This window comes from Eutrigla gurnardus (assembly GCF_963514095.1).
Source record: "Eutrigla gurnardus genome assembly, chromosome: 5".
Lineage (NCBI taxonomy): Eukaryota > Metazoa > Chordata > Actinopteri > Perciformes > Triglidae > Eutrigla > Eutrigla gurnardus.
In genome coordinates, this window is record NC_139919.1 from 3,009,267 (window position 1) to 3,033,197 (window position 23,931).

The 23,931-nt window shown below is 49.5% G+C and overlaps 1 protein-coding gene across 2 annotated transcripts; it reads left to right on the forward strand.

The window, feature by feature from the left end:
* Positions 1 to 799: 799 nt before the first annotated feature.
* pcdh10b (protocadherin 10b) lies at positions 800 to 21,954 on the forward strand. Of its 2 annotated transcripts, none has more exons than XM_084009548.1 (5): positions 800 to 3,788; positions 4,178 to 4,236; positions 4,382 to 4,488; positions 16,833 to 16,990; positions 20,655 to 21,954. In XM_084009548.1, exons 1-5 carry the CDS (start codon positions 1,275 to 1,277, stop codon positions 20,706 to 20,708), a joined length of 2,892 nt encoding a protein of 963 aa, XP_083865674.1. In that variant the 5' UTR covers positions 800 to 1,274; the 3' UTR covers positions 20,709 to 21,954. The 2 variants fall into 2 exon arrangements, with proteins under 2 accessions (XP_083865674.1, XP_083865675.1); XM_084009549.1 differs by having other exon boundaries at positions 800 to 3,623.
* The last annotated feature ends 1,977 nt before the right edge of the window (positions 21,955 to 23,931 follow it).

Below are 23,931 nucleotides of genomic sequence, written 5' to 3' on the forward strand. Positions count from 1 at the left end.
ACACACACACACGAGAGGAGTAAAGAGGTTTAGTCTGAATAAAGATGGAGGAGCTGGAACTGGTCCGGACAACGAGCAGGGACGGAGACCGACGCCGAGCGTCCTCTCACGGAGGTTCGTATTTCCGCCGCTAGGGGTCGCATGAGGCCCGCATATGAGCGCTCTGCCTGCCTCTCCGTCCCGCTGCCGCGGTGGTCGAGGAGACTTCATAACCTTTCAACTACCGGCAGTAATTAGAGCGGATGCGCGCGCGGCGTCTCAATCCCCGCATACATATCACAACATTTGCATACATTAACCTGGTGAGCCGCTGAGACGGAGCCTGCCGGCAAGTCAACAAGTCCCCCTCACACATACACACACACACACACACACACACACACACACACACACACACACACACACACACACACACGCGCGCGCTGCTTCATTACATGGTGCGCTTAACATTACGCACACAGCTGTTGGGAGTCACAAAAGTCCGGCCTGGTCGTTCTCTCTGCCCCTCTTCTCTTTGGCGTCAGGTACGGTTACGGGAAGCCACTCGGAGCCCAGAGGGGAGGGAGAGAGAGAGAGAGAGAGAGAGAGAGAGAGAGAGAGAGAGAGAGAGAGAGAGAGAGAGAGAGAGAGAGAGAGAGAGAGAGAGACGTGGGGCCGAGCGGGGCGTTGACAGGCAACCCTGCCGTCCAATCGCGAGAGCGCTGTCAGCGTGACTCGGAGCCGCGGGGGCTGAGAGGGGGAGGCGCGATGCGGGGAAATAAAGCAAATAGTTGTGTGAAGAGCGTCAGTGGAGAGTGGAGTGGAGGGGACCGCAGTGAGGAGCAGGGTGCCAACAGGAGACACACGAGTCAGGAGCGCAGGAGGAGCCGTCGGACAGCAGAGAACAACCAGCTCTCCTTCCCTCCTATGGATATTGATCTGCCTGTTTTAAAACTCGCGTCCTCTCCAGACTGGTGCCATCACACCGGCAGCACTGCGCTTCGTTGGAATGTGCGCCGCGGCTTCTCCGGGACATGTCTGAGAGGCGAGACACCGGAGACCGGAGACCGGAGAGAGAGGAGCAGTGTGTGAAAGTCCGGGGAGAAAGCAACATGCCGCACTTTTAATGGGACAGGCTTCTCGGGACGCCTTTACGCGTTTTTAGGAGACTTTTACGCATTTTGGAGACTTTACCTCGCGACTGCAATGGCTGATGGAAGTGCACATCTTGTCCAATAACAGAGGATACTACGGTGTGTAATCTTTCCTACCAAAGTGCACTTGTTTCCCCGGCGATGATCGTGCTTGTGATCGCCCTGTGCATCGCGGATGGAGTGCTCTCTCAGATACGCTACTCTGTGCCGGAGGAGGCGGACCATGGCACCCTGGTGGGGAATATCCCCGAGGACCTGGGACTGGACCTTACCAAGCTGGCCTCCCGCCGCTTCCAGGTGGTGCCCAGCTCTCGGACGCCGTACCTGGAGGTGAACCTGGAGAACGGTGTGCTGTTCGTTAACGAAAAGATCGACCGGGAGCAGATCTGCAAGCAGAGCGCGAGCTGCCAGCTCAACATGGAGGTGTTCTTGGAGAACCCGCTGGAGCTGTTTCGGGTCGAGATCGAGGTGGTGGACATAAACGACAACCCGCCCAGCTTCCCGGAGACGGACATCACGGTGGAGATCTCCGAGAGCGCCACCCCGGGAACCCGCTTCCCCCTGGAGAGCGCGTTCGACCCGGACGTGGGCTCGAACGCTTTACGCACGTACGACATCACCACGAACAACTACTTCTACCTGGACGTGCAGACCCAAACCGACGGGAACAAGTTCGCGGAGCTGGTCCTGGAGAAGCCCCTGGACCGGGAGCAGCAGGCGGCGCACAGGTACGTGCTGACCGCGGTGGACGGCGGGCAGCCTCCCCGGACAGGCACCGCGCTGCTGGTGGTCAAAGTTCTGGACTCGAACGACAACGTGCCGGTGTTCGACCAGCCCGTCTACACGGTGAGCCTCTCGGAGAACGTCCCGGCGGGCATGCTGGTCATCCAGCTGAACGCCACCGACCTGGACGAGGGTCTGAACGGGGAGATCGTGTACTCCTTCAGCAACCACATCTCCAGCCGCGTGAAGGACCTGTTCAGCATCGACCCGCGCACCGGGCGCATCGAGGTGCGCGGCGAGGTGGACTTCGAGGAGAGCAGCCTCTACCAGATCTTCGTGCAGGCCAAGGACCTGGGGCCAAACGCCGTGCCCGCGCACTGCAAAGTGCTCGTCAAAGTCACCGACGTGAACGACAACGCGCCGGAGATCACCTTCAGCACCGTCACCGAGTCCGTGAGCGAAAAGGCGGCTCCCGGCACCGTCATCGCGCTGCTGAGCGTGACGGACCGGGACGCGGAGGAGAACGGGCAGATCCACGTGGAGGTCCTCGGTGACGTGCCGTTCAAGTTGAAATCGTCCTTCAGGAATTATTTCACCATCGTGACCGACGGCCCGCTGAACCGGGAGCTGGCGGACTCCTACTCCGTCACCGTGGTGGCGCGGGACAAAGGCTCGCCCTCACTGGCCACCAGCAAGTCCATCCGGGTCCAGGTGTCTGACGAGAACGACAACGCGCCCACCTTTACGCAGGCCATCTATGACGTGTACGTGACGGAGAACAACGTGCCCGGGGCGTACATCCACGCGGTGACGGCTCTGGACCCGGACATCGGGCAGAACGCGCTCATCACGTACTCCATCCTAGAGTGTGAGATCCAGGGCATGTCGGTGAAGACCTACGTGTCCATCAACGAGGAGACCGGGTACCTGTACGCGCTCCGCTCCTTCGACTACGAGCAGCTGAAGGAGTTCACCTTCATGGTCCAGGCCCAAGACGCGGGCGCCCCGGTGCTCTCCTCCAACGCCACAGTCAAAGTCATCATCGTGGACCAGAATGACAACGCCCCCCTGGTGCTGGCCCCCCTGGGGAAGAACGGCACGGCCAAGGAGCCCCTCCCCCGGTCGGCAGAGCCGGGCTACCTGGTGACCCGCATCGTGGCCATGGATGCGGACGACGGGGAGAACGCCCGGCTGTCCTACAGCATCCAGAGGGGCAACGAGAATGGCATGTTCCGAATGGACTGGAGGACGGGCGAGCTGAGGACGGCGAGGCGGGTGTCCACCAAGCGAGACCCCCACCAGCTGTACGACCTGCTGATCGAGGTGCGAGACCACGGCCAGCCGCCACTGTCCTCCAGCGCCAGTGTGCTGGTGGTGCTGGTGGACAGCGTGCCCGAAGGCCGAGGCGCCGGAGACCGGGCAGGCACTGCCAAGGCCAAAGACGGGACCCTGGACCTCACCCTCATCCTCATCATCGCCCTGGGCTCCGTCTCCTTCATCTTCCTCCTGGTCATGATCGTGCTGGCCGTGCGCTGCCAGAAGGACAAAAAGTTCAACCTGTACACCTGCGTGACCAGCGAGTGCTGCCTGGGCTGCAGCTCCTGCTGCTCACGGCAGGCCCGGGCTCGCAAGAAGAAGCTCAGCAAGTCGGATATCATGCTGGTGCAAAGTGCTGGTAACGTCAGCGGGGCCGGCACGGCTCAGGTCCCCGTGGAGGAGTCTGGGAGCTTCGGCTCACACCACCAAAACCAGAACTATTGCTACCAGGTATGTCTGACGCCAGAGTCTGCCAAAACCGACCTCATGTTCCTAAAGCCGCGTAGTCCGTCTCGGAGCACAGACACCGATCACAACCCGTGTGGGGCCATAGTGACAGGGTACTCAGACCAGCAGCCTGACATCATATCAAACGGCAGCATTTTGTCAAACGAGGTAAGAGTCCCTCCGATGCCGACGGTGTAAGCTCCCCGCAGCATGTCTTAGACCTGATCCAGACCAGCAGCTCCCCTTAGACACATGCAGCCTGCTGCTGGACACCAGTAGACCCAGGAGCCGTTAGCTTAGTTCAGTGGCATGTCAGCTCTACAAACGGCTTTATCATCGTCTGATTCATGTCACGTTAGTGCTGACATGTTGCCTTTAGTGCTGGGGGGGGGGGGGGGTGGGGGGGGCTGCATGCTGTTGTGCTTTGAGATGATAGAAATCTGAGGAAGAGAAGTGTATGAATATAATGTGTGTGTGTGTGTGTGTGTGTGTGTGTGTGTGTGTGTGTGTGTCTGTGTGTGGTACTCTCACACTGACGTGGCTGCCTTCTCTTTCAGACCAAACACCAGCGAGCTGAACTCAGCTACCTGGTCGACAGGCCGAGACGCGTCAACAGGTAAATACAGAGAGGCCTCCCCCATCCCCCGCATTTACTGTGATGAGATATATATATATATATAATATATATATATATATACATATACACACACACACATATATATCAAAGCACATTTAAAGATTTAATGCGCGTGTGCTTCCAGCTCGGCCTTCCAGGAGGCCGACATGGTGAGCTCCAAAGACAGCGGCCACGGCGACAGCGAGCAGGGAGACAGCGACCACGACGCCACCAACCGAGGCCACTCCTCCGGTAAGAGACCCTCCTCTTTCTCCTCTAACCCCGCCGCCTTCATGGGAGCTGTGTTTACAGAGCGCCTGTGTGGCTTTACAGGACTAGAGGTTGATTAGCATGTGGTTGCTATGCGGCGCTGGTCCAGGTTGCCGCCCGTCTCTAGTCGGTCGGACCTTCACATGAAGATAAAGATCAGGGCTTTAGCTTGAAATGTGTGTTCAGTGTTGTTTAACTTGTTGTATATTTTATTGGGAAGGTTTGCTGGGCCCACTCTGAGTCACAGGTGACATAGTTGAACATTTAGTCATCTCTATGGCAACATGTCATTGTCTTTATCAGGTTAAACCTCAACATATATTTGAATTAGAATCAGAGATTGATGATCAATCTCTCTCTCTCTCTCTCTCTCTCTCTCTCTCTCTCTCTCTCTATATATATATATATATATATATATATATATATATATATATATATATATATATATATATTTCTTTTTTAATTATATATATACATATATATATATAATTTTTAAAAATATATAATTTTTTATTTAGTATTTACAAAACGGATAATGATAATTTGAATGGTTTTTAATCATTATGATGAGGCCAAGACCTACTGATTGAAAAAAAAACGGTCAATTTAGGGATGTTAGATGTTACATAGTATATATGTATGTGTGTGTGTGTGTGTATATATATATATATATATATATACATATATATATATGTGTGTGTGTGTGTGTGTGTGTGTATATATATATATATATACACACACACACACATATATATATATATATACACACACACACACACACACACACACATATATATATGTGTGTGTGTGTGTATATATATATATATATATAACATTTTACATTAAAAAAAACGTAATAAGGTTGAAAAAATGTAATTATCATCAGTGGACATGAAATGAAGCCCAGTAAAGAGTCATTCTGTCGGTGGCAAACAGGAGCGCATCCTTTGAGGTGGGTGAGGGTGAGCAGCAGACCCAGGATCAGCCTTAATGCTGACAATGCAGTTGGACTCGGAGACATTGGAATTCCTCTGCTGGAAGAAAAAGTTGCTCAAGGAGCCCCGGGTCCCCGTGAGCCGCCTCCCAGCTCCTCGCCCTCGCCGGGAACGCGTCTTCGTATGTGCGGCCTGTCGTTTGTGACTGGTGATGCGTTGGCGGCAGCGGACAGCGGACAGCGGAGCCCCCGGTGCTGCTGTTTGTAAATACGTGGCGGTGTTAATGAGGAGCTCGGGCACTCGGAGCTGGAGACCGCTCGGCGAGACGTGACAGGCGTTTTAATGAGGCGGCGCTTGCGCTGGAGTGCTGGGAAGCGGACCAGAGAGGTTGCCGTGCCGTCGCAAAACAAAACAGACGATTCATCCGTTCATTAAATGAATTAATGCATTCACTCGTGCAGCTCCTCTCCAACTGCACTTCTCTTTCCCTCCCTGCCCATGTTCCTCCATCCCCGTCTGTCCCAGCTCACACAATAACGCTGCGGAGCTCTGAATGCCGTTTATGTCTTCATTCAGCCGTGGGCTTTCTTTGGTGCGACCATCATGTCAGGGGGGTGGGGGGGGGGGGGGTCGCCTTGCCAACGGGAGCTCGCCTGCCACCTCTTCCACTGTCCTCTAGTGACGGGTTCACAGAGGACCAGCCTCGTGGTTTAGACCTGCTTCAGATCTTCCTCTTTGTGGCCACTGAGAAGAGTCCTGATGTCGGCCGAGCCAGCTGGCAGCCAGAGTTCATATTCGCCTCCAAATAGTCAGTGTGTGTGTATGTGTGTGTGTGTGTGTGTGCGGATACTGGAGGTTCACTTAGAGGCCTCACGCTGGAGAATGTTTTCATGCTCTAGTCAGTTTTCTTAATTTCACCACTTTTGTCTGTTTGTGTCTGTAGATTTCTTCTAAATCTAAAATTAGATTTGGCCTCATTTGTTCATATTTAAACATTTCAGAAAACTTCTGATACAAAAAATAGTTGTCTTAACGTTAATCATGAATCTGGGAAGTTTCATGATGATATCGATGAGGTATTTTTCACCTGTAGTGCCTTCAAAATGTCTTCAATCCATATATTTACGGGACATTTTGTCTAAAAGAGGGATTTGTTCATAAATCATCCCTCGCCTGAAAGCGTTTTAGTGAAACAACAGGGGAAGGTAGGGCATGGGTATCTGTTAACATGTAAGTCGTCCTATTTGAGATGAAATACATAAATCATCAAATAAAACCAGATCACAGCATGAATCCCAGGAGACGGAACTATGGTCAAATGTACAATAATGTAATAAGTGGAGCGCTCCATGTGACTTTAATATCAGCTCATAACCGAAAGGAAGTCAAACTGTGGTCCTTCTGTAGGTGATGTGACCTAATAATGCCTTAAATCCTTCAGCATCTCAGGCTCCATTCATTTCATCACATTACCACATGCTAATTGCCTCGGGGGCTTCGTGGCCCCTGAGGGCCGGGGCCTCCTGGGAATCACATGGAGCCTTGGAACAGGATTCTTATCTGGCCGCACATTTTTCACAGCTCGCTCCGTACTTGACAGTTTTTGATACACATCTCATTTATGACCAGAAAGGTCTGCAGATTGTGATACAGCTGAGGAGGTTTTCACCAACATCACATATGATTAGAACGTTAAATATGCTAATGAGAGAAACATTCTCAACCCCAAAATCACAAAAGGCCACGTTGCTAGGAACAAAACGTTCCATAGATCCGGCTGTGTTTCTGTGAGGCATCATGTCATGGATCTGATGGATCTGATGGATCTGATGGTGACTTCAGGAGGAATCAAACACACTAGTAGTAAAAGTTGAATGATGGGATGGTAGAATGACAGACTGGTTGTAGAGATGATCTGACCGGATCACATATGATCCACGTATGAACGTGTGATGTGATGGACTGTCCTCCTCCATTCTCCATGTTGCTCTTCATGCCTCACTGCCACTCCTGTATAGTGTCGTGTGTGTGTTTTCGTGTGTTGTGTTGTGCTGTGTGTGTGTGTTGTGTTGTGTGTGCTGTGTTCACCCCCCCCCCCCCCCCCCCCGACTTCCTGTCTCCATGGTGATGGAGAGGAGGAGTTACTTTGCTCAGCCAGCTTAGTGCCTTTAACCAGATTATTTGCTGCATTAAGTCGTTGTTTGATTAGGATAATTGATAGCGTGGCTTAGCATCCCACAATGCATTTGATTCCTTGTGCTCATCCCGCTTGTCCGAGGCGAGGGTCCGGTGGAACCACATCGGGGTTCTGCATGCTGAAGTGGAACCACATCGGGGCAGCATGGTGGATTGTTCTATGGGGGGTAAATTTGCTACATTGGCAGATAAATCCTCCAGTAATAATAATAATGGTGATGAACCAGCGTCCCTGAGGAGGATGCTGCCCCATAATTTGTCTTTTTTTTTTTTTTTACTTCGACAGCAATTTATGTTGCTTTTCTCTGCCGGCTGCGTTGTCGTGCCAACATCTTCCTCCGTCGCAGAGCGCTCCGTCGTTCCCCGATCCAGAGCCTCATCACGTACACTTACATCCACACTCACCTGTGAGCAGGATGAAACACACACACACACACACACACACACTGGGAATAAACAGTCCTCGGGCCTGCCAGGACTATTTTCAATGTGAGAGAGATTTGCAGTAAAGGTCAAATGAACAATACTGCACATGAAGAGTCACTGTGCCGGTGTGTTTGATGAAAATACCAAATCTCTTCTATCTCGTGCAATAAATAGTGAAGACTTCATTCAGGGAAAGTCTTCTAAATATGTATTTCATGTAGACACGATAGAGGCCTCTTTTCACACATATGTATCCTATATGCCCTCCTTGAACCGACACCTTACCGTGGTGGAGTGGTTTGAGCACCTGAATGATCCTAGGAGCTATGTTGTCCGGGGCTTAATGCCCCTGGTAGGGTCTCCCAAGGCAAACAGGTCCTAGGTGACAGGTCAGACTAAGAGCGGTTCAGAAACCCCCTTATGAAGAAAAAACATAAAAGGAAGTGTACGTCGCCCGGATTGGCGTCACCGGGGCCCCACCCTGGAGCCAGGCCCGGGGTTGGGGCTCGCAGGCGAGCGTCTGGTGGCCGGGTCTGTGCCCACGGGACCCGGCCGGGCGCAGCCCGAAGGAGCGACGTGGGGCCCGCCCTCCTGTAGGCCCACCACCCGCAGGAGGGTCCATAGGGGGCCGGTGCGGTGGGATTTGGGTGGCTGTCCTGGGCGGGTGCCCCGGCGACCCAATCCCCGGACGGTGACTCTAGCCATGGGGACATGGAATGTCACCTCACTGGGGGGGAAAGAGCCTGAGCTAGTGCGGGAGGTAGAGCGCTACCGGCTACAGGTAGTTGGGCTCACCTCCACGCACAGTCTGGGCTCTGGAACCCAACTCCTTGAGAGAGGCTGGACTCTCTTCTACTCTGGAGTTGCCCGCGGTGAAAGGCGCCGAGCTGGTGTGGGCTTGCTTGTAGCCCCCCAGCTCAGCCGCCATGTGTTGGAGTTTTCCCCAGTGAACGAGAGGGTCGTCTCCCTGCGCCTTCGGGTCGGGGATAGGTCTCTCACTGTTGTTTCGGCCTACGGGCCAAACGGCAGTGCAGAGTACCCGGCCTTCTTGGAGTCCTTGGGAGGGGTACTTGAGAGTGCTCCAACCGGGGACTCCATTGTTTTACTGGGGGACTTCAACGCTCACGTGGGCAATGACAGTGTTACCTGGAGGGGCGTGATTGGGAGGAACGGCCTCCCCGATCAGAACCCGAGTGGGGTTCTGTTATTGGACTTCTGTGCTAGTCACAGTTTGTCCATAACGAACACCATGTTCAAGCATAAGGGTGTCCATCAGTGCACGTGGCACCAGGACACCCTAGGCCGGAGGTCAATGATCGACTTTATGGTTGTGTCATCTGACCTCCGGCCGTATGTCTTGGACACTCGGGTGAAGAGAGGGGCTGAGCTGTCAACTGATCACCACCTGGTGGTGAGTTGGATCCGCTGGCAGGGGAGGAAGCTGGACAGACTTGGCAGACCTAAACGTGTTGTGAGGGTCTGCTGGGAACATCTGGTGGAACCCCCTGTCAGGGAGGTCTTCAACTCCCACCTCCGGGAGAGCTTTGACCAGATCCCGAGGGAGGCTGGGGACATTGAGTCCGAATGGACCTTGTTCTCTGCTTCCATTGTGGACGCGGCTGTTCGAAGCTGTGGCCGTAAGGTCTCCGGTGCCTGTCGTGGTGGCAATCCCCGAACCCGGTGGTGGACACCGGAAGTAAGGGATGCTGTCAAGCTGAAGAAGGAGTCCTACCGAACCTGGTTGGCTCGGGGGACTCCCGAGGCAGCTGACGGGTACCGGCAGGCCAAGCGTGCTGCAGCGCGGGTAGTCGCTGAAGCAAAGGTTCGGGTCTGGGAAGAGTTCGGGGAGGCCATGGAGGAGGACTATCGGTCGGCCTCGAGGAAATTCTGGCAAACCATCCGGCGCCTCAGGAAGGGGAAGCAGCCCTCCACCAACACTGTTTACGGTGGAGGTGGGGAGCTGCTGACTTCGACTGGGGATATCGTCGGGCGGTGGAAGGAATACTTCGAGGATCTCCTCAACCCCACTGACACGTCTTCCATTGAGGAAGCAGAGGCTGGAGACTCGGAGGTTCATCCACCCATTACCCGGGCTGAAGTCACCGAGGTAGTTAAGAAGCTCCCCGGTGGCAAGGCACCGGGGGTGGATGAGATCCGCCCTGAGTACCTCAAGTCTCTGGATGCTGTGGGGCTGTCGTGGCTGACACGTCTCTGCAACATCGCGTGGCAGTCGGGGACAGTGCCTCTGGACTGGCAGACCGGGGTGGTGGTCCCTCTATTCAAAAAGGGGGACCGGAGGGTGTGTTCCAACTATCGGGGGATCACACTTCTCAGCCTCCCCGGGAAAGTCTATTCCAGGGTACTGGAGAGGAAAATTCGGCCGATAGTCGAACCTCAGATTCAGGAGGAACAATGCGGTTTTCGTCCTGGCCGTGGAACACTGGACCAGCTCTATACCCTCTGCAGGGTGCTCGAGGGTTCATGGGAGTTTGCCCAACCAGTCCACATGTGTTTTGTGGACTTGGAGAAGGCATTCGACCGTGTTCCTCGTGGCATTCTGTGGGAGGTACTTCGGGAGTACGGGGTCGGGGGCCCTCTGCTAAGGGCTGTTCGGTCCCTGTATGACCGGAGCAGGAGCTTGGTTCGCATTGCCGGCAGTAAGTCAGACCTGTTTCAGGTGCATGTTGGACTCCGGCAGGGCTGCCCTTTGTCACCGGTCCTGTTCATTATTTTTATGGACAGGATTTCTAGGCGCAGCCGTGGGCCGGAGGGGATCTGGTTCGGGAGCCACTGGATTTCATCCCTGCTTTTTGCAGACGATGTGGTCCTGTTGGCTCCTTCGAGCCAGGACCTCCAGCATGCCCTGGGGCGGTTTGCAGCCGAGTGTGAAGCAGCCGGGATGAGGATTAGCACCTCCAAATCTGAGGCCATGGTTCTCGACCGGAAAAAGGTGGCTTGCTCCCTCCAGGTCGGGGGGGAGTTCCTGCCTCAAGTGGAGGAGTTTAAGTATCTTGGGGTCTTGTTCACGAGTGAGGGAAGGATGGAACGTGAGATTGACAGGCGGATCGGTGCAGCGGCTGCAGTAATGCAGTCGTTGTATCGGTCCGTCGTGGTAAAGAGAGAGCTGAGCCGAAAGGCGAAGCTCTCAATTTACCGGTCAATCTACGTTCCTACCCTCACCTATGGTCATGAACTTTGGGTCATGACCGAAAGAATAAGATCCCGGATACAAGCGGCCGAAATGAGCTTCCTCCGCAGGGTGGCGGGGCGCTCCCTTAGAGATAGGGTGAGGAGCTCCGTCACACGGGAGGAGCTCGGAGTAGAGGCGCTGCTCCTCCACATCGAGAGGAGCCAGTTGAGGTGGCTCGGGCATCTGTATCGGATGCCCCCTGGACGCCTCCCTCGGGAGGTGTTCCAGGCATGTCCCACCGGGAGGAGACCCCGAGGAAGACCCAGGACACGCTGGAGTGACTATGTCACCCGGCTGGCCTGGGAACGCCTTGGGGTCCTCCCGGAGGAGCTGGGGGAAGTGTCCGGGGAGAGGGAAGTCTGGGCGTCCCTGCTCAGGCAGCTGCCCCCGCGACCCGGTCCCGGATAAAGCGGAAGAAAATGGATGGATGGATGGATGGTATCCTATATGCACCTGAAATATGACGGCCGCTGCTGAATGAACGTTTTTAACGAGAGGATCTCGTTTGTCTGAGCCGAAATGCACCTCGGCCCACCATGCACCTGTCCCGGTACCGGTTATGTTTCTGGTGCTTTTTAACGACTCTGAACGACAACGCTCCGACAGTAAAGGCAGCGTTCCCAGCCCGGCTCTGGCCGTAACTCTTTACAGTAAATGTATACGCCCGACTGGACCACGCGGTTCCTGACACCGGCTCGGACGGAGTCAGTGAGACAGGACCGGTATCTTACGGGGGGAGTCAGTGAGACAGGACCGGTATCTTATGGGAGGGGAGACAGTGAGACAGGACCGGTATCTTATGGGAGGGGAGACAGTGAGACAGGACCGGTATCTTATGGGAGGGGAGACAGTGAGACAGGACCGGTATCTTATGGGAGGGGAGACAGTGAGACAGGACCGGTATCTTATGGGAGGGGAGACAGTGAGACAGGACCGGTATCTTACAGTACAAGGGGAGACAGTGAGACAGGACTGGTGTCTTACAGTGCGAGGGGAGACAGGTGTTACGGGCACGGCAACTTTCTGTACGAAAAAAACCCATTGAGAGTTGTTTTCATTTTTGACGCTGAAGTCACTCCGCCTGATTACTTTTCCTCACAAACATTCAGCGAAGAAGAGACCGGGGTCAGAGCCAATCAGAGACGAAGGCCCGCCCCTACTCGGCCTCTGATTGGCTCAGAACGTGGCGATTCATCCCTGTATGCTGTGGGGAAAATAAAAAAACACGACGCTACACTGATGTTGGGTTGCATGTGCGTCCTGCATGTTTGCACTCTGGAGCCCTGGCTTCCTCAGAAACGCTCCGTGTGGAACAATGATCCCTGCTGAGCAGGTTGCATAATGCAGAGAGAGGAATTTAACGAAGCTTCGAGGCAGAGTTTTTGCCTTGAGCATTTTTTAGAATCGAGTAACTTGATATAACACGAGGAATTGTTTCAGTGGTTTTTCTGATAGAAATACACGAGCACAAAAACCTGTCACCTGCGCTGCTGCAACTCCATGGTAGAGGAAATACTGAACTGCAGTGTTTTTATTCTCAATACCAATAACATGAGGAGACACATTGGACCTCCAGACTGAACAGTTTGCGATTCCAATATCATTATTATTATTGTGTTCACCTTTAGGTTACTGTGTGAGCAGCAGTCCTTTCAGAGGAGTGTGGTTTATATGAACATGATACAGTCCAGTAGTGAAAACCAGTTGCTCATGACTCCTCCCACAGTCTGGACATGAGAGCTGTGTTGAATGAACATAGTTCATGGATTAGTCGTGGACGTAGTTAAAGCTCGTTCTATACATTCTGCGATGGACACATTTTCTTGTGGAATGAATAAAGCAGCTCATTTGCTGCTGGTCCTCAAGGACAACGTCTGGCCCCTGGAGTCTCTTGAGGGGCCGCATTTCCAGCCTCGCAACATCTGTAAAGTACATATTATCAATATAGCCAATGTCACGCACTTGGAGGAGATTGAGCCGAGGCGCTTATCCACTTTTCTCCCCACTGCACTCCCATCTCTCCCCTCTGCCATGATGAATTCCTCCTTAGGCCAGCGGTTCATGTTATCACCGTGGTAACAGCTCGTTGATCAGTAATTCATTTTTCAGACCTCTGCATACCAATTACCAAATGAAGGTTATTATCGAGACTTTGCATTTGCCCTCCCGCGAGCTCCGTGCAGCCTGGAGAGAGATGAGACCCCCCCCCCCCCCCCCCCCCCCTTCTCCTGGTCCTCGCTGGTCCTCACTGGTCTCGCTGGCCTCTGCTTGTTTTTGCCGTAGCGTGGGACGTGTTGACACATTCCCTCTGCGTTCCGTGGTGAAGAGACGCAGATGCTTGACTCCTCCGCTGGACGCAGCCTCGTAACTCACACCCTGTTTGCTCCGAGGGATGTTGGTGCGTAGTGGAGGAGATGCGGGCATCACCCTCAACCCTGTGTGTGTGTGTGTGTGTGTGTGTGGTGAAGGGTTCAGTTTTACAGTGTGGACTATCTAATGTAAGGAACATGTCAGGGAACATCCACGTCTGCCAAAATGTCAAGAAATATCATGAATCACAACTTCATCTGCTGTCTGAGATTACTGTGTGTGTCTGTATGTGAGTGTGTGTGTGTGTGTGTGTGTGTGTGTGTGTGTGTGTGTGTGCGTGTGTGTGTGCGTGTGTGTGTGTGTGTGTGTGTGTGTGTGAGTCTAAATGTCACATTTCCTGTTCCCATTTTGAGAATTAACACAGCATCCATTTTGTAATGGAAGCAGAGCCGCATGTCCTCCTTCCACTTTTTTTCTTTTCCTTTTTTCTGCCCACAGAGGAGCAGCGATGCCGGTCTGACTCAGTCCTGATACCCAGACCTGGTTTTAGGTTACCAATGGAACACATAATAATCACATGCTTGCCTGATTATTTTTTGTTAGTTTATATATAAACTGTATATAAATATTTAAATATTTATATATATATTTATATATATAAACTGTATATAAATATTGATATATATATATATATATGATATATACATATATATATATATATACATATATATATATATAAACTGTATATAAATATATATATATATATATATATGATATATATATAAATATATAATATATACTGTATATATATACTTATATTTATATATACTTATATATATATATATATATATATATATATATATATATATATATATATATATATATATATATAATCTAACGGTAGAAGAGTGTGAGTGATGCATTTCCTTTTTACCCATCATCACCTGCTGCATTGCAACCCACAATGCTCCACTCCCCCTCCCTGCCCCCCCCCCCCCCCCCCCCCCCCCCCCCACACACACACACACACCATGAAGCCGTACAGCTCTCATGTAAGAGCCGTATTAAACCTTAATGTGTTGGTGTTATTTATGGCATGTTGGTTAATATTTAATAAGAAACCCTGTCGTTAGAGACTGGGCACTTTTCCAAGCCGTTAGTGACGGCAAGCCAAATTAATCCGCTTTGTAACAAAGCAAATTCCCCCTCTGTTGACCGATACACACACACACACACACACACACACACACACTGCTGCCGTCTAATCAGTCTGTATTCAGAGGGATTAGTAGCAGATAGCCGAGCTGGACGGTTCAGATTGGAGCCCCAAACAGACTCAGACACACACACACACACACACACACACACACACACACACACACACACACACACACACACACACACACACACAACAAGAGGATTTAGCTTTCAGAATACATCCAAACACAGGATCGAGGCTCTAGTGCAACAAAAACATACGGAGCAATGAAAACACCGTTTGGCTTGGAACAGCTGACTGGGTTAACTGGTTCCCCTCTGACCTCTGACCTCTGACGGTGCCTTCCTCACACACATCCAGACATCACAACTCATTCCTTACATCGATGCCGGCATGCTTCAAGTGATTTTTTGTTTGTTCATGGGGGACAATAGGGGCGAGGGCCCGACACAGGGGCATGCTGGGTAATCCAATACTATTGAGTTGATGGTTTGGTTGATCTTATGCCAGGCTGAAGGGAGCATGCCACTCAAACACACACACATGCTCTCCCTTTGTCCTCTGGAGGCTCCGCCCCCCTCTGGGGTGGGGGGGGCTTTGCATCTGATGGAAGATCTTATCTGAGGTCAGGGCCCCGAGGGGCCCGATGCTGGAGGTGGGGGGGGGTTGAGTTTGGTGTTGAAGGTAACACACATACAGTCCTGTTGTGATGGGTTATAGAGATGAGGAGGATTCTCCAGGTTATGGCTGTTGGATTAGTTCCTGAAGGTTAAAACATTTACATTAATGATACCATTATCCACCATTGTTAGCTTTTATAGCACATTTTGATTTCATAATCTTTTAGTCAATCATCATGCAAAACTATACTTCCAGTGTTGTGCAGCAGCCGCCACGCTGCCGTCGAGGTTATCGGCTGTACGCACGCTGACGATGCTACGATGCTACACGCGAACTACAAGCTAAGAGAGGAGAAGCTCTGATAACAACACACACAGAGGGAGCCTATCGTCCTCTCTAATACTCTGCATCTTTACATCAACAGTTGTTTGATGACATTAATGCTCTGAATTGAAAATGGAATTAAGTACCTTTCAGGATTGCACAGGTTTGTTCTTGTAACAGTATTTTCATACTTTGTTGTAGACATTCTGGATGTAAACTCTGGAAGAGTGGACTCGGCTCTCGCTGTTGCTCTTCAGGAGCTTTCGAAGGTTTTTTTTTTTAGTGTGTCCTCCTCTGGCCAGAGGGTCTAGGGTCTAGGGTCTAGGGTCTAAGGGTTTAAAGAGAGACAGTATCATATGCTCCACAGATCACTTGGGGCAAATTTGTCTATAAATAAAACTGTGTTTACTTGCAATGGCATCACACACACACACACACACACACACACACACAAGGATTCTTTAAGTCATTTAAAACTAAATCTCTTTCAGTTCACACAGAACTTTCAGACCACCGGAGCCTTGACATACTTTTGGTGGGAAATGAAAAAAGAGTGGCTTTTCTAAAGTTTCTTCACCTTTTCTCCAGTCAATGATTTCATTTAGTTTAGGTATTTAGTGTCTTGGTTAAAAAAATATTTTAATATGAATGAAATAACATTTCTTGATTCCAGCGCATTCCAGAAAACAAACAGTATTCTTCTTTAGAAAAAAATAAGTAGAAAAGTTGGCTGGAGTGAAGTGAGACGTGTGTTCCCTGTGAAATGTAGCGCTGTGAAGGAGCGTTGTGTTGAGGAGACGTACTGAACCATGACCAGATATTAGAATCGCTTTACGAGGAGTTGTGCTTTCACAAAGTGCAGCAGCCTCACGAGTTGCAGTGTGTGTGTGTGTGTGTGTGTGTGTGTGTGTGTGTGTGTGTGTGTGCTTTGCATCCATTGTGCAGGGAGCTTTGATGTAAACGGTGAAACTCGACACGAGGAATCAAAGAGCCGGCTGCATGAAAGCATGGTGGAAAGGCGGACTGGTGTGTTTCAGGTTTCATGGTTCCTGTTGGCCTTGATAGATTTTAACACCTTGTGTGTTTTTTTACACCCCCCCTCCAGGCGCCGACCTTTTCTCGAACTGCACGGAGGAGTGCAAGGCCCTGGGCCACTCCGACCGCTGCTGGATGCCGAGCTTCGTGGCCTCCGACGGCCGCCAGGGCCCGGACTACCGCAGCAACCTCCACGTGCCCGGCATGGACTCAGTCCCGGACACAGAGGTATTTGAAAGCCCAGAGCAAACAGCTGATAAGTCATTCTCCACCTTTGGCAAAGAGACTTCTGCCAGTCACCTCCACCACCAAAACCACCACCACTTCCACCATCATCTCAAACCCCATCAGCCCAGCCTCCAGCAGGGCTCCTTAGAGAGGAAAGAGTTGGATGCATCTCTGCCTATTTCCAGAGCACCTTATAAGCCGGCTTATTTAAGTGAGTATTGTGTTCTGCTGCAGCCGCTTCAGCTCCTCTGATCTGGTGATCGAATTAAAGGGAAAAGAAAAAAGATTCAAAATGAGATTTCCTCCGTGGATTGGCTGGAAACGTGAAATTCATTGGAGGTGTGACCCCTGTTTTCCCAGCTCCCCCATCAGAGTGTTTAACTAACTCTTCCCTCTTTCTCAGGCAACTCCATTATCTCCCTCACACACACACACACACACACACACACACACACATAGGCACCGATTGGCCCGTGGACCTTTTCCAAATGAAACATGCCAAAAGCAATTATGATCTATACGTTTTGCTTTGATGTGGTTGAAGATGTTATCATTAAGGAAGCTCCGTCTCAGTATAGGAAAATAAAATGGCTGCTGTAATATAAGCAGCAAGTGTTTCCAGTCAGCGAAGAAGAAGAAGCAGCAAAGCAGCAGGCAGCGAGCTTCTAACATCGCTGCTCGTTCAGCAGACGTCATTGTGTCGCAGCCGAGCATCAAAAGCACTTTTACATATTTGAGGAGGAAGAAAAAAGGAAATTCTTTTCCCAAGGAATTACTGTTTCTAAACTCTCATTCAAAGGCCACAAAGAGATACATCCTCAATCACTGCAATTTGGTGATAATGCTTAATTATAATTTAGTTAAGCAGCGCCTGAAGAGGCTCCACTCTCTCATCATCTGACACAGCCAGCTGGAGTTAGGAGTGTCGGAGCGCTGCTGCCTCCCCGCCGCCGCTGCACACCGCAGCGTGATGTTGGGAACAGCAAGGCGGCGCTCCCCCTTTGGTTAAAGTTTCTTTTTCTCATTGCTATGCTTTTTATCTGCTCTTTAACCCTGGATCACAAAGTTGTGGAGCGGCTACCAGTAACTTCTTCCTCGTTAGAGAAACGTGGCGTTTTTAACACAATGTGTGCTAGTGACATCATCGACGATGTCATCGGGTCAACTTTCCGGCCAGATCATTATCATATTGTTTTGATTGTATGAGGAATTACAGCAATAACGTATTTCATTCATTCACATTATTGAGATCGATTTATTTGATAATGTATTCATGATTGTAAACGTGTCATCTAAATGAATAGTAGATAACATGTTGTATTATTATAATTATAATTATAATTATTATTATTATTATTAACCAATGAGATCATTGTAAAACACAGTCAGTGTCTGAAAGCCTTTACACACACAAGGAGCTTTTTCCACCTCATTAATTTACACATCATTATATTTGTTATTGTTTTTTTTTGTTAAAAATACTTTCAAAAATAATCATGATTTATAAATAAATTATACATTTCTATAAAAAATATAATACTATTATATTGTTTTGTGTAATATAATAGTATTGTATTATTAATATTCATATATATTAATAATATAATTCTATTAATTTTTATAATAAAATATTATGCGACGGGGAAAAAATGATGTACGTTTTTATTGCAACAAGGTCAATAGTTGCTGATCTTTTACGCCATGACTAAAAGCATCAATCCATGCCGTTGTGTGGAACGTAGTTCACACCAGGATAAAGGACCAGATCCACTCATTCGGTTCTTACCTTTCAAAATAAAAGCCTTAGACATATAATCTCCAGAATACTGGCCAGTATTTCAGGTATTAGTGGTGTCTGTTCATCACATCCCAGGTACATAATGTTTTAGGGCCATTTGCCGTGTTTGCCTTTTATTGAGAGAGTGAGAGTGAAAGAGGGAGAGAGATGAGGATGACATTTTAGAAAGGGCTGCTGCAGTGAGGACTCGGCCTCGATACGGGACCCAACTCCACCACTGAGCCATCCAGGCCCTTTCTCACGCTTCGAACACGCTTTCACATGAAGGTTAAACTCTGTTCGGCAGCAGCCGTGGAGTCGCAGTGCTCGTCTATGGCAGTCAATCAAATGGAGTCAGGCATTACAACTTACCCACGTCCGTCCTGTGTTGATGGAGGTGGATGTGGTAGGAAAGGTGATATTAGTGCTTTTTAATTAGGATGAATTGAATCCATTCCCCCCATGAATCCCACCTGGTTGCCGGGTTACACAGCAGCGCTGGCTCCAGAGGCTGATCAGCTGTTTTGCATGACACACTTTGCCAAAGGTAACGTCACACCGCGGTGGGATCGGGGCCTTGAGAGATGACAGATATTGATTAAGATGAGGATCATACAGCAGTGATATGAATAAGCAGAAAATGTAGAACCGTAAAAAGCCAGTAGGGATGTAAAGCTCTGTAGAGCAATGAATGTAGACCAAATGTAAAAATAACAAATGAAAATGATACGTTTATATAAATATAGAAGCATACACACATGAGAGTGTTTATCTAAAAGACAAGAACATCTCATCTGAAGAAGTGAACAGTAGAACCCTTCCAGGTCTGATAATCCACATTATCAGACACAACCAGACACGGAACAGCAAACAGGATTCTGCCGAGGATGTTTTGCTTCCTGCGCGTCAGTCGGCTGTGATGCACGTTGTTGTGTGCCGTCCCGTCCGATGGCGACCGCGGCGTGTTTAATGCAGCACTCAGGGTGGAGGGCTCCAATACATCGCAGCGTTTTCCCACGGACATCGCCACTCCCCTCTCAAAGTAGATCACTGTAGCTCTTATGCTAATGAGTGTGTGTGTGTGTGTGTGTGGGGGGGGGTGATAGCAGAGAGGGACAACAGTGGGAGAGAAGGAGGGGGGAGGCAGGGGGAGTGGAGGAAGGGACAGAATGATCATGCCAGGAGGCTGGAACTCCCTAATCTGATCAAGTCAGCCAGTGATACACAGAGACTCTTTGTCCTGGAGGTGGAGGCCTGGGCCCGGGGTCGGGTCAGGGAGGGGTGCAGCAGGGAGGGACACAGAAGGGGGATGATAGCCAGAGCCCCGTGATTACCATCATCAAACTCAGACGACATGGAGGAGGCATGAATGAGAGGCGAGACTCCAGCCTGTTAAATCCAAGCATCCCCCTTTTGTTGTTGTCCTAAATAAATTGGCCATGCAATATTCACTACCCCCCCAATGTCTCTATTATTCCCACAACCCTCCCCCCCTCACATAACTGGTCACACACACATTATCCATGAGCCATTTCACTGGGGTGAATTGAGTGGGCCCAGCTCGGGGATGTGACACTTCCTACCGATTGTTGTTCATCATGTGTCCAACTCTGTGTGAATGAGGCCATTTGAGTGCTGTTTTTCTTTCTTTTTGGTTTTCCTTCATCCCTCTTTCCCCCCCACTCCCCCCTCACCGTCACACACACATCCCATATCACCCACAGGGGACTCTCATGTTACTCCGAGTGATTTGGGAGCAGCTTTCTGCTCGTTGCACATTTAGTGTCACAGTATTTCCCCAGAATATTACTGCAAATGTGCTTTACATTCATTTTAAAGAATACACACACACGGCTAACCAGGCTTCGTGTTTTTGCTCTCTTGCAGCGAGGAAAAGGATTCGCTAGCTCCTTCCGCGTGGACATACCAGAGACCGCGTGACTTTGCACAATCGCTCCCCGACGACCAAGGCTCTAAAAACAAGCATCGAGTTTTCAACCCATTTGCCTCCTCTCCCTCATCCCTCCTCACACAGCTACGTTTGAAATACAAACCCACCAGATGACACACAAAGTGAATTCCTTGGAGCATGGCCGGCCCCCCCCACTCTGGATTAGGAGATGGTGGGACACGGGGTAGACGGATAGCCTTACCGGGAGGGGCCCTTCGTCTCAGCGGGACTGAGAAACCTACCGAGGAGGAGGAAGCGACGACGGAGAGATCTACTGGACACTGATCTCTCTGTCTTTTTCCAATCTGCGTGTGCCTGTTTACAGCACTGATGTATACATTTTTAAGGAAAAACAAAACCAGGCGAAAACTACATGTGTGTACTAAGAGACAAAAAAAATAAAAAAAATAAGCGAGAGCCACCGAGAGAAACCGCCACTGAGCCCTTTAGGCGTTTGTACTCGGAGAGAGACGCCAAATTGTACAGGAGGATCTTTGTGCATTTCAAAATGCAATTCCACTGTTTTAGATTTTTCTATTCTGTTCGTGTGGTGAGGTGTCTCTCTTCAGATCTACTTCAAACTTTGTAAGAAAAGATTGTGGGCAGGATATTTTTTTATTTATGTTTTATTTGACAAGTTCTGTTCACATTTTCGTCTTTTTTTGCTTCGGGTTTGGTTTGTTCATCACATCATCGGCTCGGACAACGTTTGACCGACACGTTCCGGATTCTGAGACGTCAAGTAGTTTCTATCATGTGTGAGAAGTGTTTACTGTACTCTTTTAAAGTTTCAAGCTGAATATAAAACTCTCTATATATAAATCTATCTATATCTACTTGTTCTGAAGGCGTGCTATCCGTTTGCTGGATTCCGAGGTTTGACTCTCGTTTAAGTGCCCCTGAAAAGGCTTTTTCTTTTTCCCAGCGGGAGACCGAAAGAGAGACAGAACAGCCTTAGCGGATGTAAAACTCGAGTTCTCATTGTTTCGCATTGTTTCACTTTTTTTCCACTTTTGGATATTGATAAAGACCATGTCTATAAATAAAAAAGGAGGTAATAATTTAGATTGAAATCCATGGTGATTCTGTGTCATTGTAACCAAAATGTTAAGGGTCCGTTTATAAAGAAACAAAAACAAGGCCGGGTGCAAGAGGGTGTTGTACACAATGGACACATTTCTTTCTCACACATTACAACACAAACACATCAATATGCCAACAATAAACTGAACAGAAATGGTGAACAGGATGGTCTTATGTGCTTTTATTTTGATGAATGCCCTGGTCATCCAAAAGAAAGTGAGAAAGGAGAGAGGAATGACCAGGAAGTAAGTGGAGCTGTGATGAGAGCTCAGGAAAGAAACAACACTGGACCTTTATGAAATGTCCCACAATCCACCATTCTGCTGTCTGGACATCCAGCCTCACTGTTGAATCGACTCGTGCTTCTGAGGAGGTGTGATTCTACGTCCTGATGTGGTGACGGAGCTCCTGTTATGTCTCCGTGAAGTTGCTGTCAGATACTTTGAGCACCGAGGTTTCCGTTTTCTCGACGTCAGGACGTTTTCCATCAAGGTCAAGCAGAAGTGGTCAGTAAAAGACTCGGCCCGGGCTGAAGGGAACCGGATGAGGTATGTTGTCTCCACAGTCATGGCTTAATACCCTTGGAGGGTTCAATGTGTGACAATTGTTATTGAGTCATTGGATTATTAGCAAATCTAGTACAATATCATTAAATGCAGGTGCATTCTTCCCTAATGGTTGGATATGAAGGGTGTTTAATGAAGCAGGACAGCTGCTGGTGGGTTTCTGATCAACCTCACACATCGATAGAACATTAGTCCTGGTGGAAGACAAAAGAAGACACGTTCAAGATAAATGAGCAGAGTGAGTAAAGGTACTCGTCAGTGAAGCCGCGTTGTGGAAGCTCGTGATGGGTTTGAATGCCGTGGCTGGTCAAGGGCAGCTCATTTCTATGGCTTCTTCCATCAATGCAGGGAGATGAAGAGGTCCGGGTTTAATTGCTTCAGCCAGCACCGATAGATTTCCAGTTCACCACCGTCTCCATTCTGCTATTACTGTTCATTCTTGTTACATGTGACCTTTCCATTTACTTACTTACTGTTCTACTTCCATACAAGTTTTAAAACTCATCAGCATCTCCGTATAATACGATTTTTAGAAAATGTTTATGTCCTTAAAGCAGGAGGTCATGCTCTTCTTATGATTCAAGTCACAAAACGGTTCTGGTGCATTCAAAAGGTAAAAGAGTTAGAGTTGGATGTTCCTCCCGCTCGTACTGAAGGTTCGAGCGGGAACCTCATTTATTCTTCATTTGTGACATCTTCCTCTGATTCTGAACCCAATACTGGAGCTTTTTTTTCTCCACAATTCCATTTATTCTCAAAATGCAAAAGGAAAAACAAGTCCTTGCTCCGACTGGTTTGTACCTTGAACTTGGCTCTCTGACCGAAGTTTCACCTTCTTGTCAACAACGACGTTTCGGCTTGAAATTCTAAATAATAAAATAAAAAGCCTCCCTCCTCATTCTTCCTCATGCCTGGCCCCAATGCTTCACTTCTGCAGCGCTCACGTCTCCACAAAGACGAATCTGATCAGTCGATTCAGGTTCGATTTGTAAATGTTTTTACAAAATGAAATGTTATTTTGATCCTTCCTGTCAGGCAGCAGGGTGAGGAGCCACTCGGCTTCCTGTACAAGGCAGCAGCAGGATCCCTTCCTCCGGTCCATCAGGCCACCGGAGCTATTGATCGAGCCGAGTGATTAGAGCCTTCTAGCGGACTAATCTGAGCAGGAAATGAACACTTGTGATTACTTTCCCCGTGTGACAATGTGTGAACATGACGTTAATGTGTTGACTATCTGGAATTCCAAATGAAGAAGTCTTCATCATACTTCGCTGTGTCCTCTGTCGAGCCGACACGCATTCTGTAATCCGCTCATTGCACTTTACAACAGCCGTGTAGATTTAGGAGATCTCCTTGTGTGGTTTTATCTGTCTGAGGTCGATGTCGGCTGTAATCCGAGGTAGATTATGGTATTTACAGATGCTGATGAACCAATAACGCGGTGGAGTTCATCTGTAGTCCTTTCTTAATCTTCTGGTACATGCTGAATATTCAGCCGCTTGTTTATCTGAGGCCAACAAAAGCTTGGTGGGTTGCACATTGTAAACATGACAACGGGGAGGAG

Bases quoted from the DNA above. Each gene is read 5' to 3' on its own strand.
- pcdh10b (XM_084009548.1), top strand. From the start codon at position 1,275: ATGATCGTGCTTGTGATCGCCCTGTGCATCGCGGATGGAGTGCTCTCT. The intron at 4,237-4,381 runs GTAAATACAGAG...GTGTGCTTCCAG, and splicing joins AGGCCGAGACGCGTCAACAG to CTCGGCCTTCCAGGAGGCCG. The intron at 4,489-16,832 runs GTAAGAGACCCT...CCCCCCCTCCAG, and splicing joins CAACCGAGGCCACTCCTCCG to GCGCCGACCTTTTCTCGAAC.